The sequence below is a fragment of the Protomyctophum parallelum genome (genome assembly GCF_964188405.1).
Source record: "Protomyctophum parallelum genome assembly, chromosome: 7".
Taxonomy (NCBI): domain Eukaryota; kingdom Metazoa; phylum Chordata; class Actinopteri; order Myctophiformes; family Myctophidae; genus Protomyctophum; species Protomyctophum parallelum.
Genome location: NC_139705.1, coordinates 17,182,337 through 17,200,885, shown reverse-complemented (window position 1 = coordinate 17,200,885; position 18,549 = coordinate 17,182,337). Strand labels below are relative to the sequence as shown.

General features: G+C 40.8%; 1 protein-coding gene across 1 annotated transcript; it reads left to right on the top strand.

The window, feature by feature from the left end:
• The first annotated feature begins 11,318 nt into the window (after positions 1–11,318).
• Positions 11,319–16,697, top strand: LOC310861727 (fibromodulin-like). The gene is made up of 4 exons (XM_083769323.1): positions 11,319–11,384; positions 12,037–12,392; positions 12,761–13,322; positions 14,959–16,697. Exons 2-4 carry the CDS (start codon positions 12,042–12,044, stop codon positions 15,108–15,110), a joined length of 1,065 nt encoding a protein of 354 aa, XP_083625449.1. The 5' UTR covers positions 11,319–11,384; positions 12,037–12,041; the 3' UTR covers positions 15,111–16,697.
• The last annotated feature ends 1,852 nt before the right edge of the window (positions 16,698–18,549 follow it).

Below are 18,549 nucleotides of genomic sequence, written 5' to 3'. Positions count from 1 at the left end.
TGGGCTTGCTGATGCTGCTCTGTAGCAGGGTTGTATCATCCCTGGGTTGCTGGTGCTGCTCTGTAGCAGGGTTGACATGCTTTTCAGGGTCAGCCCCAGAAATGTGTGAAAACACAAGTGCTTAAATGTATAGCTTGTTGGAAAGGAGCATAGTCTTATAAAAGGATAGAGGGAGGACCGGTGCGACAGCCCGGTCCCCCCACTATTCATTTCAATGGAAGTTGCTCAGTGGCGTTTTGAAGCACCCGGAAGAACGGTCTCTTCCGCATTTTTTCAATTTGGGCACCAAAATTTGGTGAAGTAAATTTAGAAAAATAGCAGCTCTACAAGCTCTAACCTAGGTGCAAAGCGAGGCATTTAGAGCTTGTGGATCTGCTACTTTTGATGCTTTTGTGTGATGCTATAGTATGATCAATTTTAGGGCGTTATTTACAAAACAAACTGTGAAACCACCTCCTCCTCTCTGTCAAGTGAGTGAGTGGCTGATTCCCGTTACTCAAATCTCGGCCTCCTCGCCTCGTCCGCACTCCGTCCTCCAGCGTGACTCGGAAATCGCTCGCGTCGCAAATGTTAAGTTGCTTTCGGAGGAGTAGCCGAGAGATGCTTTGAGCGAGGATACATCAATATTCTAATATAAATGCACCAAGCCTACGTGTGTACGTACGGCTGTAATCCAACCGTTCGCCCCACCAACTTCAAATTCGACACGCACATTCCACACCCCCACAGGGAGTGCTGTACTTGGTGTCGAGTCTGTCGGATAGCCAGTTGTCCAGAACCAGCACAACAACCTCTGCCTGGGATCTGGACCTGATCAGCCCTATATCTCCATATATGGAGCTGCCCTGTTCTGACATGACAATGAAACAAACAAAAAAATAAAACAACGGACTTGGCATTGTATCTAGCGAGGAGGAGGCTTTATTAGACCAGCGGGGGTGAAGTTTTGACATCAGGCTTATAGCTTAGAGATGATGATAATCATGTGTTGTCTTTAAATTTACAAAGCCTGTGTTTGCAATAAGACTGTGGCGAGACACGCGCAATGGGGGGATATGTTTTGAATTAGGATGTTTGTTTGTTTGTTTCTATGAAAGAAGCAATTATTCCTGTTTGCCTGACTGACCACCACCATGTCATTAGTGTTCCTAGTCAAGGGGGGAGGGGCTATAAGACATGATTTATAAAAACCAGACAGCGCCACCGCAGTATTCCGTTTGGAATTTTGTGCGAAAACATTATTCACAGGCGTCCCATCGGTGTTTCCAGGTTTCTGCCTTGGGAACGAGGCCAAAAGAAGCGACTACTATGGGCCACGTGAGCACTTTACAGTACACCTATATACCATATAGGGGAGGATGGGGGAAGATGAACCACTTTTTACTTAAGTTGTCCTGGAAGCAAGGCAAAATGAGATGGCAGTCAAATCTAATGATCTACACATATTTCAGGATGTCCTCTTTCAATTGAAATGATGAGTAAGCAGCTATGACAAAGGGCCATGAAAATATGACCTTTTCAAAAAAAAAAAGAAAAGTGGCTCAATTTGCCCCAGGTAAGGGGTAAGTTGATCCAAAATTGAACCACATGATATTTTAATGTAAAGAGCTTAAACTTGAACAGATAATGTATTCACGTATTGAAAATAATTTAATAACAGTTTTCCCTTTTGCAAATAGTCTTATTTATCTGTTTATTTATTATTTAAACAATATAAAGACAATTAAATAAAGTTTGTTATTCAGAACCTTATAATATTTGCAATATTGTTAATACAATATAGCAAATTTGCAAACATTTGCAAACATCCAAATTAAAGGTCATTCAGTATAATTTGAGTAGCTAATACTTAATACAAAAATATGAATGGTGATTCACATTAAGAAAATTGGCTCAATTTACCCCAAGGAATTGGTTCAACTTGCCCCATGGCCACTTTTTGACAAAACATGGCTAGCTTAATGCTCCAGGCTAATGTTTAGCTAAATGATTCACATGGGTTTTATACATTGGTATATCACCAACATGCATGATATTTAAGTTTAGACCTGGGTGCTTTTGCTTTAATATAAAAATGATTATTCCAGAAAAGTTTATTTTTTTACTTTGACCAGCAAAAAACACTTTTTTGTGTATAAATGTACTTTCCACTTTGTCCATGTGTCTCTCATCTTCACAGTCAGGTTGAAATGGTGGGTGTGTCCTGATTTTGAGGTCACATGACAACTCATGTGTGTAGTTTTAAAGATACAGGGGGTGGTTCAACTTACCCGATGGTTCATCTTCCCCCATCCTCCCCTATCAGCCTTTTGAAAATGGACCACAAAAAAGTCTTGGGTCAGTTGGTGGGGTCTGTGGACAAATTCATATATATTTTTTGTGTGTGTGGTGGAGGTGGTCCTGGACATGACATTTTTTGAGCATCACTGATTTAATCAACATTATAGGAAGCAAATAATAGAAATTATAGAAACTCAAATAAAGCAACTACACTTTGGAAACGAGCCCCCCCCCCCCCCCCCCCCCCCTCCACCGCAACTACCAACATTTAGCCGCTTGAAAAAACAATCCCCAGAGTCGCTTGTAATAAGCCCATTCTTCACCATAAGCTCTTCTTCTCACATAACTCACGTCACCCATCAGCGGTGACGTGAGTTATGTGAGAAGAAGAGCAAGCTGGTATAATTTAGCTGAAGGTCGTGTTTGTTCTTACATGGCTTTTTGGGGGGGGAGGGGAGGGGAGGTTTGTAGCAACTCATAATGTAATAGCAACTCATAATGTAATAAGGGCTCAAAAAGGCTCATAATGTAATAAGTTAAATGTAATAAAAACTCATAATGTAATAATCAGCTCATAATGTAATAAAATCATGAGTGCATAACGTAATAACAGATTTTTCAAAAAAAGACGTGTTACATTATGAGTTGCCTTAATAGGCAGCTCATAATGTAATAAAAGTTCATAATGTAATAATGGCCCATATTGGTGAGAAAAGTCTTACACTGTCATTGTTATTAGTATTACCTCTGTTGACAAATGTAGACTTTCATATAATAATAATAATAAACTTTATTTGTATAGCACCTTTCATACATAAATGCAGCTCAAAGTGCTTCACAGGGCAGGACACAAAAATAAAAATATAATACAATAAAACACAAGTAGTTAAAATGATAGAACAATGGAAAAGAACATAAAATAAATAAAAACAAATAAAAACACCACATGCAGCAAATCAGTCAGGGCAGGGTAGGAATGTGCATAGTAAAACTCAACTAAAAGCAAGAGTGATGAGGTGAGTCTTGAGTTGAGATTAAAAAATGTCTACAGAGGGTGCGTGTCTGAGCTCGAATGGAAGTTTATTCCAGGCTGTTGGGCCGTAGAAGCAAAAAGCTGCCTCACCATATTTTTTTGTGCACATTCTTTTAGGCACTTCAAGTAGGCCAGCATTGGAGGACCTGAGGGGGGCGGTTAGGGACATATCTAGGGAGGCAGTCACGGAGGTATGTCGGTGCGAGACCATTGAGAGCTTTATAGACAAGTAAAATAATTTTAAAATCAATCCTAAAAACAACCGGAAGCCAGTGCAGTGATGCCAAAACTGGAGTAATATGTTCTCTCATCTTAGTTCTAGTTAAAACTCTAGCTGCTGCATTTTGGACTAGTTGTAATCTGTCAGTCGTTTTCTTACGCAGTCCTGAAAAGAGTGCATTGCAGTAGTCAAGCCGAGAAAAAACAAAGGCGTGGATTAGCGTTTTTGCATCGTCCAAGGACAAATAGTCTCTGATTCGTGCAATATTTCTAAGGTGAAAAAAGGCAATCTTGGTAACATGATTAATGTGTGAATAAAAATTAAATTCAGAATCAATAATAACCCCCAGGTTCTTTACTGTACTGTTACTTTCTACAGTAAGGTTGCCAAGTCTGCTTATTATTGATTCTTGCTGCTCGCTAGAACCGATTATGAGAACTTCTGTCTTATCCTCATTTAGCTTGAGAAAGTTCTCACTCATCCAACATTTGATGCTAGACAGACAGGTCAACAGCGGGTCTAAAGCACAGGGATCATCTGGGGCCACAGAAAGATATAGTTGGGTATCATCAGCATAGAAATGAAAATTGACTCCGTGATTGGTAATGAGTTCGCCCAATGGCAGAATGTACATGGCCCATATAGTCTTACACTGTCATTGTTATTACCTCTGTTGACAAATGTAGACTTTCATATGGCCCATATAGTCTTACACTGTCATTGTTATTACCTCTGTTGACAAATGTAGACTTCCATATGACCCATATAGTCTTACACTGTCATTGTTATTACCTCTGTTGACAAATGTAGACTTCCATATGGCCCATATAGTCTTACACTGTCATTGTTATTACCTCTGTTGACAAATGTAGACTTTCATATCGTCACCTTATTAAACTAATTGCTTAAGTCATTTTTTGCCCAAAAAAGTTTTGGGCCTAAATCACCACCTGGTGATGCTGGCCACCTCTGGTAAAATCGCCCGAGCCCTAATGTAAAAGGCCTTCCTGTTACACCCTATTAAAACAATGGCCTATGTCAAGAGGGAGACTTAGGCCATATTATTTTGCCTAAGTCATAATAAAATGTGCCATTTTAACACTCCTTTCAAAATGGGAGTGAATGGGACTGAATGGGAGGTACTGTTACTATGGGACTGATAGAATGGGAGTGAATGGGACTGAATGGGAGTGAAAGGGAGGTACTGTTACTATGGGACTGATACTATGGGAGTGCATGGGACTGAATGGGAGTGAATGGGAGGTACTGTTACTATGGGACTGATATAATGGGACTGAATGGGAGTGAAAGGGAGGTACTGTTACTATGGGACTGATACTATGGGAGTGCATGGGAGTGAATGGGAGTGAATGGGAGGTATTGTTACTATGAGACTGATACTATGGGAGTGAATGGGACTGAATGGGAGTGAATGGGAGGGAATGTGACTGAATGGGAGGTACTGTTACTATGGGACTGACACGATAGGAGTGAATGGGAGTGAATGGGGTGTACTGTTACTATGTGACTGAATGGGAGTGAATAAAAGTGAATGGGAGTGAATGGGACTGAATCGGAGTGAATGGGAGGTACTGTTACTATGGGACTGTCACTCCCATTCACTCCCATTCAGAGTGAAAGGGAGTGAATGGTAGGTACTGTTACTATGGGACTGTCACTCCCATTCAGAGTGAAAGGGAGTGAATGGGAGTGAGGGAGTGAATGGGAGGTACTGTTACTATGGGACTGTCACTCCCATTCATACTGCAGAAGTAATTTGGCCTAAATAACGTTTATAATTGCCTAAGTTAAAATGGCATGTTCAGATATTGGCCCAAGTCATTTTATCCTTACATGTTACATGATTGACATACACCTTTATTTGTATGTCAATAGTCATATTCTTTCATATTTTTAGTTTAATTAGTTTAATAAGGTGACGATATGAAAGTCTACATTTGTCAACAGAGGTAATAACAATGACAGTGTAAGACTATATGGGCCATATGGAAGTCTACATTTGTCAACAGAGGTAATAACAATGACAGTGTAAGACTATATGGGCCATATGAAAGTCTACATTGGTCAACAGATGTAATAACAATGACAGTGTAAGACTATATGGGCCATATGAAAGTCTACATTTGTCAACAGAGGTAATACAAATGACAGTGTAAGACTATATGGGCCATATGGAAGTCTACATTTGTCAACAGAGGTAATAACAATGACAGTGTAAGACTATATGGGCCATATGGAAGTCTACATTTGTCAACAGAGGTAATAACAATGACAGTGTAAGACTATATGGGCCATATGAAAGTCTACATTTGTCAACAGAGGTAATAACAATGACAGTGTAAGACTTTTCTCACCAATATGGGCCATTATTACATTATGAACTTTTATTACATTATGAGCTGCCTATTAAGGCAACTCATAATGTAACACGTCTTTTTTTGAAAAATCTGTTATTACGTTATGCGCTCATGATTTTATTACATTATGAGCTGATTATTACATTATGAGTTTTTATTACATTTAACTTATTACATTATGAGCCTTTTTGAGCCCTTATTACATTATGAGTTGCTATTACATTATGAGTTGCTACAAGGTTCAACAGCGTGAGGATCTCTATCTTTCATTCTTGTTTCATTTCTTTTTTGAGATGGGGGTCCACGGCCAAATACGTATATCATTTTGACATGAAAATGTCTAATCACTGATGTAGTCGGAAAACTGTTAGGATTCGGAGGACATTTGTAGAATGGGCCTCATGTTTTTGGATTAAACTAAGTCTCCACTCCACTCCTCTCAAATTAAATTGGTTAGTTAAGGTTCATTACATGTTGGCTTCCAATTTCAATGTGGCGTGCTAGTTTAGGGGTGAGGGAGGGCGGGCAGTCAGGGCGGGAACAGTTGAGCACTAAAGCATGTTGAGAATGTTGTTTATACTGTATGTTGTTTGGACAGACGCTATAGGTTCACTGTTTACCTGCTTTCCTAGTTTCTTTGAGGCGATACTGTTCTCTCTGACATATAATATTTATGTGACTTTACTCATGTTTTTTGACTATACAGTTCATGCTTATCCTGCTTACTCTGATCTCAATTTGTAAGTCACTCTTGATCAGTGTCTGTTAAATGCCTACACGATAATTGTAATGGGCACTTTTAGCTATTTCAGCTATTTAAGAAACCTAAACTAGCTGATCTGCAGTAGATTGGCTACTGTTTTGCTTCTTTGCACAACACCATTAAAATGGGGATTAACTGGTAAATCAAACTACCTAATGAATTTAGTCAGTTAGGCCTATATAAAAAAGTATCTGTTGTAAATTAATTAAAGGACAGACTTCAATACTTTTTAACCTATCTTCATATAATTGGTCCTCACTAATTTGCATGATAAAATGGCACAATTAGTTTTCTACTCGGTCTGTGTCTCATAGGCAGTTTAGAAACCCGTCCACCAGTGACATCATCGATGGGGAATCCAAGCTAATGGAAACAGCAGGCTTTCTATTTCTGAAAAGTTACAATGCTATAATGGAAGCCATTGTTCTCGATGATGTCACGGGAAGACTGGTTTCTGAACTGCCTGGGGTTTAAGTGGTTAAAGTATAAAAGTTATTTTCAGTCTGTCTTATAATGTAAACTGATATTCTCTCTAGTTTCATGACATATCTTCGGGGGAAAAGATTTAGGTACATATTTACATACCGTTAGAATGACAAAAGTTGCTGTAAAGTAACAATGTAATTCAGGTGTTGCCATGGATGAAAAGGTTATTTACCACCATGGTTTCCACAGTGGGGTCCGTTTTATATGTACCCTATTTGCCTGAATATAATAATAATAATAAACTTGATTTATATAGCACCTTTCATACATAAATGTAGCTCAAAGTGCTTTACAGAGCAAACTAGAAAAAGTGCCCTTCTGGGCACAGGTCTCCACCAGGATGAGCAGATGTGAAAGATTCCAGGCAAAGGTTTTTCCTTGGCCTCTAGGGAGTTGGCATACAAAGTTATCCACAGATCCATGCAGTTAGAGGTAAAAACACTTTTCGGCCAGTTATAGCGCCACCTTGAGGCTGAGTTGAAATTGTTCATGTGGCATTTCGTCCTCGGCCTAGTGGGAATGTGGGTGCACAATTTCACGGAAATCACGCGATGTGTTCATGATTTGCAGCATTTTGTTTGAAACTGAGCACTCCTGTGAACTTTGGAAGCCAATCTTAACCAATCAGGATGGAGTCTGGCCAGCAGTGGAAGACCTTAGGGGCCGGTTTGGGACATATTTAGGGAGGCAGTCATGTAGGTAGGAAGGTGCGAGACCATTGAGAGCTTTATAGACAAGTAAAATAATTTTAAAATCAATCCTAAAAACAACAGGAAGCCAGTGCAGTGATGCCAAAACTGGAGTAATATGTTCTCTCATCTTAGTTCTAGTTAAAACTCTAGCTGCTGCATTTTGGACAAGTTGTAGTCTGTCAGTTGTTTTCTTAGGCAGTCCTGAAAAGAGCGCATTGCAGTAGTCAAGCCGAGAAAAAACAAAGGCGTGGATTAGCGTTTTTGCATCGTCCAAGGACAAATAGGCTCTGATTCGTGCAATATTTCTAAGGTGAAAAAAGGCAATCTTGGTAACATGATTAATGTGTGAATTAAAATTCAATTCAGAATCAATAATAACCCCCAGGTTATTTACTGTACTGTTACTTTCTACAGTCAGGTTGCCAAGCCTGCTTGTTATTGATTCTTTCTGCTCGCTAGAACCGATTATGAGAACTTCTGTCTTATCCTCATTTAGCTTGAGAAAGTTCTCACTCATCCAACATTTGATGCTAGACAGACAGGTCAGCAGTGGGTCTAAGGCACAGGGATCATCTGGGGCCACAGAAAGATAAGACTTATATAGGTTTTTTTTCAATGCAAATATCCTAAAAAACGGGGTTGTATTATAATCGGGGACTAGATTATTTGACATTCAATGTTATTTTTCCACAAATGAGTCTTGAAAAATGGGGGTCATCTTATAATCAGAGTCCCTGGAAGAAATCCCTACAGTCCTACAGGGGTGACCTGAGACAAACATGTCTGAGAAGCACTGGTCTAGATATATAGACTTAAATGTAAATGTCTGAAGTTGTCCCTCGCCCCATACCTGTCAGAGTAAAATGTGACTTGTTGAAGTGAAGGCATACAGTAGGAAGGCAGACACAATGGAGCATTGGACATTCTGCAGGAAGGTCATCATTCAGGGTGAATGGGCGCCAGCACAAACCATTTGTTAACTTTCCCTACAACTTAAACACTGTAATTGAGCGAGCTCTGCCCTGGAGCAAGGCAGGCAGGCAGGCGGCCTCTGTAATGGAACGCCAACACACAAACACCTGAAAACAAAGCATAATGGAGCAATGAAGCACACTGGGGTTGCTGATTGAAAGCATACTTTTGTAGGCAAAAATAATGTATTGCACAGTTTGAGAAACAATTCTACTTAGAGTGACTTAAAACGAATGGCAAAAATATGCTGAAATGGCAAAATAAATTGCCAATGTACTACTAGCCAACAAACAACACATCTCATCGTGAAATATTTCAATTATTGACATAGCTGTAGGTTAATTGTCTTTATAAAAATAAAAAAAGATTATTCCTCCTTATAGGAATCGGGGACAACACTATAGATGAATTTACTTCTATTGAATAGGCCTAATCAAAAAGTCCGTTTTTTTAATGTTTAGAAAAGGTTGGACTATATATCGACAACTGTGTCATGCAAAATGGTTGAAATAGCAGATATACCAGCTTGTACATTGGCTATTTTTAAATGTTTTTTTCATTTGTTTTTGAGCTTTTAGACACAATACAATAATTGTTGATGGCAACGTCCCAGCTCCATAAATACCTTTACCTTTAATTACATTGTAGAGAATGGGGGGACTCTCAAAGGGCTTCTTAAATGTTTCTTTTACCACAACCCCATTTTATGGAGGATATGTTTTGGCGACCCCACACTTCATTTACAGTTTATGGAGGATATGTTTTGGCGACCCCACACTTCATTTACAGTGCAATGTCAAAGTTGAAATTGTCTATTTAAAATATAAAGCATTTAATATTAAGATCTATTAGAAAATGCATTTAAAATGCTTCTGATATGTCTTAAGTTGTTCTGTACACATTTTTAAATGGAAGAATATGTACTTGCCAGAACCTTCATAAAGCCCATTACAAAAGTGTTCATTCACAGGCTGTATTTTTCAAACGCAAATGAAAGCGACAGACCTAATGGGAAGGATGCTTGTAAAGCTGAACACGGTGAAGCGTGGCCGCATTGGGCTGAGAAACAGGCAAAGAACTACTTCAACTCTTGTCGACGCCAAACTACCAGAATAGCCGGACTCGACTTTCTCTTAAGCTACTCTCTGGATGCTCATTATTACCAACTGAAAGCCAGAGCTTTACAAGGAGCTGTCCAGTGAAACTGGCTTTGAATTGTTGTGAAAAGTGACATTTACAATGTACAATTATGAAGTGCTGTACTTACAGTAGAACTCTAATCGGTCCTCACTGATTCATCATTATAAGATATGGCACCATTTCTGTCTACTCACTCTCATTAATGGGCTATGGACAGTTCAGAAAGCTGCCTACCAGTGACATCATCGATGAGGATTGCAAGCTTATTGAGAAATTACAGCCCTTTTCTTCCTGGAAAGTTAGCATGCTGAAATAGAAGCCATTGTTGAAATGTCCAAGCCTGCCTACCGATGATGTCACTGGTATTCTGAACTGTCCACACAGTCCTCCTCTGTGACACAGAACAAGTAGACACAAATGGTGCCATCTTATGACCATTGGCTATTGGTTAAGACCAATTAAATGAAGATAACTTGCATATTCTTCAAGTGTCATGTCAGAGGGTTTTTCTCCCCCAAGATGTTTTTTGTCTCTGCCAAGCCGGAGGCATGGTGGCAGTGGATCAGTGGTAGAGTGGCCAGAGTGGCTGCTCTTTGGCCACTTAGAATAGCCAAATGGCAGTGATCACGCCTCCAGGTCTTTAGTTTACTCAAGTTAGGTAATAAGACCTGGTACTTAAGACACGCAAAATACAGCCCTGAACCTCTTAATAATTGTGATTGCAGTGAAACCTTTGCGCACACATAGCCACTAGGCCAAGGAAGAAATGCCACCTTTTTCACATTTAGGCCTGTCAGCACATTTTTTTTAAACAAAATGCCTCAAATCATGAACCATGCATGAAAGGCAGAGAAGGACATTTTCACATTATTGGCCTATTATAGCACCACCAGGAGGCCATAACAAAAACCTGTGCTCCGAGGAGCACAGGTTTTTTCCTAGTCTTTGACATCTTTCTTTTTTCCAACCTTCAATTTGCGACCCCGCCGCCACCTTCCCGCGACCCTCACCTGGGGGGGGGGGGGGGGTCGCTACCCACAGTTTTGAAACGTGCACAATGTGCACAGCAGAACCTGTCTTGCCCTGTGTCTCAATGTTAATGATAAGGCACAGAACACAGGGAGAAAGAGGGAGAGAAAACAAGGTTGTTAAAGAACAGATGCCAGCTGCAGCCAGCCATCCAGATGGAATTGATCCAGATATGGCCAGAGGGGAAGTGTAGCAGTTTGAAAGCCCCACATGCCAGTGGAAACAAGTTTCCTAATTAGACTGCAGTGGTTGGTGGGGGGCTGCAGTGCATCTGGAGTCAAAGAAATAGAGGGGAGGGTATTTACAAACCTCTTATACTCCTCAGTCTGGGACACAGCGTTACACAACGTGAAGAAGAGCTTTGGAGGTGTTGCATCTCAACAGACAGCCGGTAGGTAGGCCTATACATGATTTTTGATTGATTGATGTTCCTTAATTTAACATATATTCATTCTAACATACATTCTATGGATGTAATATAAGTAATTTAATGTGGACATTATTCCGAAATAATCAGGGAAAAAAAACATTTTGATTTAATGTCACTCCAAATTCAAGAATCACGTTCCTTTGTTTTGTACCGTATTTCTCCTTAGGAATCAAGGACGACAGTGACAATTCATTTCTTTCAATTACTTTAAAAAGAAAATAGTGCGTTTTTATGTTTAAAGAATATATATATATCGATTTGTTGCACAACTGTTGTGCAATTTTTTTTGAAATAGCAGATCAACAAGCTTGTACTGTAGATTGGCTACTTTCACTTTGTTTTAAAATGTTTTTAGATTTTAGATTTTCAAGCTTTTAGCCTACAATAACATGGCCCAAACTATGGATCAATTATTAATCGATTATCATTTCGATTCTGTTTCATTATTGATTAAATGTATTCATTGGATTAAACTGTCCCACCCCTCCTCCAATAGGAACCATGCGTGATTAAATGTATTCATTGGATTAAACTGTCCCACCGCTCCTACAGGAACCACATGCGTGATTAAATGTATTCATTGGATTAAACCGTCCCACCCCTCCTCCAATAGGAACCATGCGTGCGTTGCTGCTGCTCCTGGCCACGGGCCTGCTGTTGGACCTTCAGCTGGCGTCCGGCCAGCGCCTCAACTCCTTCCAGTGGCTCAACCAGCTGCGCAGCCGCCGGCGCCACCCGGAGGCCCAGTGGGACAGCGGCTCGCGGGACGCCGACTGCCCGCTGGAGTGCGACTGCCCCTCCTCCTTCCCCACGGCCATGTACTGCCACAGCCGCAACCTGCAGCACGTGCCCTACGTGCCCTCGCACATCAAGTACGTCTACCTGCAGCGCAACCAGATCGCCGGCATACCCGACGGCGTGTTCGACAACGCCACCAACCTGGTCTGGGTCGTGCTCTTCCACAACAAGGTGCTTATGATGATTTCCCTAATTCAGTTATTTCTATAGTTTTTAGATCAGGTTTGCTAGTTTTTATTTTTCTGACAACGCTTAGTTTTTATAGTTTTAGTGTTCGTTTTTTCATACTTTAAGTTTGGCTTATTTGTCAGGTGTAGGATTAAAAAACCATCAGAGTAATTAGGCCTATTGTAATAAAAGCTATGTAATAAAAACTCAACAAAAGATTTCAAAAGATATATTCAACTGTTGGTAATGAAGAAAACTAAAACTAAGGGCATTTTGTCTAGTAGTTCACTTAACGAAAATGTTTTTATTTTATTTTAGTTTTCGTTATTTCGTTAGTATATACTATAATAACCATGTCAATCCACAACAAGCTCGAGTCGGACCGCATCGGAGAGCGTGTCTTCGCCAAGCTGCAGAACCTGGACCGCCTCTACCTGGACCACAACGAGCTGAGCCGCATCCCCGCCCACCTGCCCGCCTCCATCACCGACCTGCGGCTGAGCAACAACCGCATCGCCAAGATCGGGGCGGGCGTCTTCGACGGCATGGTGCGGCTCGCCAGCCTCAAGCTGCACGCCAATGCCATCGAGGAGGTGGCCCCCAACGCCCTCAAGGGCCTCGGGTCCCTGGCCACGCTGGACCTGAGGAAGAACAAGCTGCGGAAGATCCCTGAGAACCTGCCCGCGCGGCTCAGCCAGCTGTACCTGGAGTTCAACGCTATTGAGAGCGTCCCCGTGGACTTCTTCGGCACGTACCCCAGGCTGCAGTTCGTACGGTTGGCCCACAACAGGCTGACGGACGGGGGCATCCCGTCGCAGGTGTTCAACGTCAGCACCCTGGTGGAACTGGACCTGTCCCACAACAAGCTGGAGAAGATCCCCATGGTGGCCCGCAGCCTGGAGAACCTCTACCTGCAGGCCAATCAGATCAAAGGTAAAAGAAAAAAACACACATCCTTCTCTCGTCATCTGTGTCACATGTGAAAACTTTCCAAAATGTTTACAACAAACAACATAATTATAGCCTATCATTATCAAATAGCGGATCATATATCATTGATATTTGAGTGTTGCATCCCTAGTTGACTCCTCTTGGCTCTTCTCTGTCTTGCAGAGTTCTCTGTCTGTCGGCAGCTCCTGTAGTGTAGTTGGGAATGGTTTATCTATTCCTCTGTAGTGTGGTTGGCATGGTTTAACTAGTCCTCTGTAGTGTGGTTGGCATGGTTTATCTATTCCTCTGTAGTGTGGTTGGCATGGTTTATCTATTCCTCTGTAGTGTGGTTGGCATGGTTTATCTATTCCTCTGTAGTGTGGTTGGCATGGTTTATCTATTCCTCTGTAGTGTGGTTGGCATGGTTTATCTATTCCTCTGTAGTGTGGTTGGCATGGTTTAACTAGTCCTCTGTAGTGTGGTTGGCATGGTTTATCTATTCCTCTGTAGTGTGGTTGGCATGGTTTAACTAGTCCTCTGTAGTGTGGTTGGCATGGTTTATCTATTCCTCTGTAGTGTGGTTGGCATGGTTTATCTATTCCTCTAGTGTGGTTGGCATGGTTTATCTAGTCCTCTGTAGTGTGGTTGGCATGGTTGAACTAGTCCTCTGTAGTGTGGTTGGCATGGTTTATCTATACCTCTGTAGTGTGGTTGGCATGGTTTAACTAGTCCTCTGTAGTGTGGTTGGCATGGTTTATCTATTCCTCTGTAGTGTGGTTGGCATGGTTTATCTATTCCTCTGTAGTGTGGTTGGCATGGTTTATCTATTCCTCTGTAGTGTGGTTGGCATGGTTTATCTATTCCTCTGTAGTGTGGTTGGCATGGTTTAACTAGTCCTCTGTAGTGTGGTTGGCATGGTTTATCTAGTCCTCTGTAGTGTGGTTGGCATGGTTTATCTAGTCCTCTGTAGTGTGGTTGGCATGGTTTATCTAGTCCTCTGTAGTGTGGTTGGCATGGTTTATCTATTCCTCTGTAGTGTGGTTGGCATGGTTTATCTAGTCCTCTGTAGTGTGGTTGGCATGGTTTAACTAGTCCTCTGTAGTGTGGTTGGCATATGCCAACCACACTACATGTCAAGTTGTCTCAAGACACTTTACATGTAGAGCAGAGACCTGGTAGAACCCGACTCTCGGGTGGGCGGCCATCTTCCTCGACCGTGTCGGGGGAGAGAGTGGAGAGACAGAGAGGGAGATACAGGCAAATACAAGTTGACATGTCTATTCATGCTCCAGCTTTAGGTGAAAACTACAACATGATGTCATGCCACGGTGGTAAGCCATTCACTGCTCACACAAACACATTTCTCTATCTTTACTAACCACTGTTTCGGTGGTCACCTTATCACCTAAAACTGGAGTATGAATAGGCCTCAAATATTCCTCTGTATTGTGGTGGTGGACATTGCTCATAGCCTCATAGGGGTGTATCGATAAACCAAGTGTAGCTAATGTGGAATATCAATATACTTCGATTGTTGAAATTAAGATTGATGTTTCGATGCAGTTACTGTATTCCTCTGTAGTGTGCTTGACATGGCTCTCTCTCTCTCTCTCTCTCTCTCTCTCTCTCTCTCTCTCAGAGTTCTCTGTGGGCAGTTTCTGCAGTGTGGTGGACATGACTAACTTCTCCAAGCTGAGAGTCCTGCGTCTCGACGCCAATGAGATCAGTGTCAAAGACATTCCTGCCGAGGCTGCCTACTGTCTACGCATGGCATCACACATCGACGTCTAGTTCAAAAGTCTACAAGCTTGTGACATATACGTGAGCTTGTATTGTATGAGCATTACTATAAAACAGGGTTAAAGCTATCTGAAATGTTTTTAAATCTCTCCAGATAGGGGGGTCTGCAGCCAAATGCATTCCCCTTCCCTCCCTACTTCCTTCACAGGTGTTACCGATGATACATACAGTGTACTAATGAATCCTCTGTTCCATTCTGGTCAAACAGTGTCAGGGTGCTGCTATTGTGCATGTTGGCTCACTGGAAGCACTCTGCTACACCAAGTGGGTCTCAAAGTGTCCTCCTGTATGGCGGTCCTTGAAATTAAAAAGTTTGACAACCACTGTACACTAAGGCGCCGTCCAGACAGAGACGATTTGATGTGAATCCGCAGAAGCGTATTTATCGTATTGCCGTTTCATCCACACTAAGCTGGCGTTTTGGGTGACCGAATACACTCATTTTTTAAACCGGGTCCCGGAGTGGAGAAATATGAAGACACAACCCTTGCGCCGGAACAGAGCCTTAATTAGTACCATCGGTAACACCTAGGTAGAGAATGGGCACGGAAGTAGGAAGAGTTATTCTGTGTGCATAGAGCCCATTCTGGCTACCCTTGTGTAGGTTGCCCTTAGGCAAGGCAGTGATTATGTCTCTGCTAGAGGCCCACCCATGACACACATGTTTGGGTCTCCATTTAGGATAGTCCTAGACCACCCCATTACTCATGTGTTGACGCATACAGTTGCCATTTGAGAATATTTAACTGATAAGAAAACAAATCAATGTCAATTAAAAAATAGGCACAAATAACTTTTTTGATACATAAACATTTAAATGCATATTAAACCAATGTGAAAATGTCACTTTAACTTTAATTATATCCTACAATGAACAAGCAAACAAATTAAATATACAATACACATAAACTGATCATGTATAGGCCTATTAAACAAGCTCACAATGTAGGAGCTGGAAGCCGGCACTTTGTGGGAAATAGCAGAATGTGATTTTATCATTGTGTGTTCTAGAATTTGTTTTAAAAAGACAAACTTGAACACAAACATGATATCTTATGTTGTCATCAATGCAGGGCAACGCTCTTTACCACTGCCAGTGGGAGAGGCCGCTAAATGTGGACAATTGCTGCCACCGTGTGGCGAATAATGGCATTACAGCAGGGTGAGCAGACTCATCATGCAAAAGAGGATTCACGTAATGATGTGTAGTCAGGGTTTGGAAGTTTACTTTCTAGATTACTGATTAAAAGTGTGACCTCTGTAGTCCATAACCTACAAATCTGTGATTTTCATGTCCAAGGCACAGCAATCGGGTTGAGTGTTTTAGTCAAAATATCAATGCACACAGGTATTCATAGCAAAAATACCAGACCTACAAGCTTGTAGATGTCCTGGCTATGATTACATTTCCGCTCATAATGAACCAAAATAGGGATGTCTGTTTGAAAGTGGATAAGATATATATTTTTGTAGAGTATAAAATGTGCCTCTGCATAGGGAAATGAATGCGCACAAAGTATATTCATAACCTTTTGTATAGTTGTGTATATATATTGCAATAATAGCCTAATATTTGGACTGTCCAGCGAGACCCCACATAGCATTTTAAGTTTTAGTTGTAGGGATGTCCCGATCACGTTTTCTTTTCTCCCGATCCGATTATTTGATTTTTAGTATCTGCCAATACCATTTTTTTCCCAATCCAATATTTATATTTTATAGAACAATTATGTCATATCACAATAGTACAATATCCAATATGTTTTTGCTCCAGATCCGATTACGATCATTTGAAAATTACATGACCGGCCCCGATTTCCCATCACGTGATCGGATCGGGACAACCCTTACCCTACTAGTTAGTTCAGGATGGGGACAACCCTTACCCTACTAGTTAGTTAAGGATGGGGACAACCCTTACCCTACTAGTTAGTTAAGGATGGGGACAACCCTTACCCTACTAGTTAGTTAAGGATGGGGACAACCCTTACCCTACTAGTTAGTTAAGGATGGGGACAACCCTTACCATACTAGTTAGTTAAGGATGGGGACAACCCTTACCCTACTAGTTAGTTAAGGATGGGGACAACCCTTACCCTACTAGTTAGTTAAGGATGGGGACAACCCTTACCCTACTAGTTAGTTAAGGATGGGGACAACCCTTACCCTACTAGTTAGTTAAGGATGGGGACAACCCTTACCATACTAGTTAGTTAAGGATCGGGCAACCCTTACCCTACTAGTTAGTTAAGGATGGGGACAACCCTTACCCTACTAGTTAGTTAAGCCCAGTTTTATACTTAAAATTGTGCAACGGTGTCACACAAAACTTGCTGATCTACAAACTCACAAAGCACAGCCATCGCAAAGTGTTGAATCTTATATTTTCACTAGTTTTGAATTAAAACAAAAATCTATATTTTGCTTTTATAAAATGTATAAATTGTTTAATCTATTTAATACATTTGTGTAATTAACTGTTGCTCCACTAATGCCAACGACAATCCGACCTGTTTACTTACTGTATGTATTGGTCAGTAATTCCATCGTTTTTTGTTACTTTTTGGATAAATACATATAGGCGTACTTTAGTAATTGTAGTAAAACAATTTATTTGTAGCTTTTATTAAACACAATTTTCAGCAAATACTGAAATTAAGTCTATAATCTTGGTACTAGTAATTTCCTTTCAAATAGTTATCCAATTATTACTTTAATATATTTAAAAAACCGAATGATAGTTTCTCAAATTGATGTGATTTTTCAGTAACTGAGGACTACAGTCTGCATACAGTGTAATACTCAGTGTTAATGTAATGTTAAATTAACAGGATTTTACAGTGTACAGACAGTTCTATATATAATCCATATAATTAAGATCCAGTCTCTTATTGCTATTCAAATTTCTCAGATCTTATAGACTGGACATACATTAACCCACACCTACTAAAGGACAATGCAACGAACACAGTTTTGTGTAGTGAGTGTTTTACAAAAAAATAAAGACCTGACAAATATTTGACAAAATAAATGCGTAATTGTATGTATTGCAATAATAATGTATGTGTTTCACACCTGGGAACCTTCCAGGGCTCTTAACAGGAGTCATGGCTCCCACTGAGTGATTCTGAACTGTTCCTGGGAAAGCTGGCCTGGCAATATGACTCGGCCTTTCATCTCCAACAGCTGCCTGTAATCTGCAGCGGAAAAAGCCACCACGTTGAATTAACTTTCCCTGTGTTCTTTCTAGTGGCACGAGGGATATATTTGGCTTCACGGCATGCTAAAACATACACCCGTCAAACTCTCTGGCCTCCTGTAGGATAGTTATTCTTCACACACAGAGTACAGGGACCAGAACGCATACAGTACATATGATCAGATGTATTCTAGACTTTTTTTTATATCGCTGCAAATAAGAACTCTGTTC

Excerpts from the sequence above, each read along its gene's own strand:
- LOC310861727 (XM_083769323.1), top strand. The coding sequence starts at position 12,042 with ATGCGTGCGTTGCTGCTGCTCCTGGCCACGGGCCTGCTGTTGGACCTT. Across the intron at positions 12,393-12,760 it reads TCGTGCTCTTCCACAACAAG|CTCGAGTCGGACCGCATCGG; the intron begins GTGCTTATGATG and ends ATCCACAACAAG. Across the intron at positions 13,323-14,958 it reads GCAGGCCAATCAGATCAAAG|AGTTCTCTGTGGGCAGTTTC; the intron begins GTAAAAGAAAAA and ends TCTCTCTCTCAG.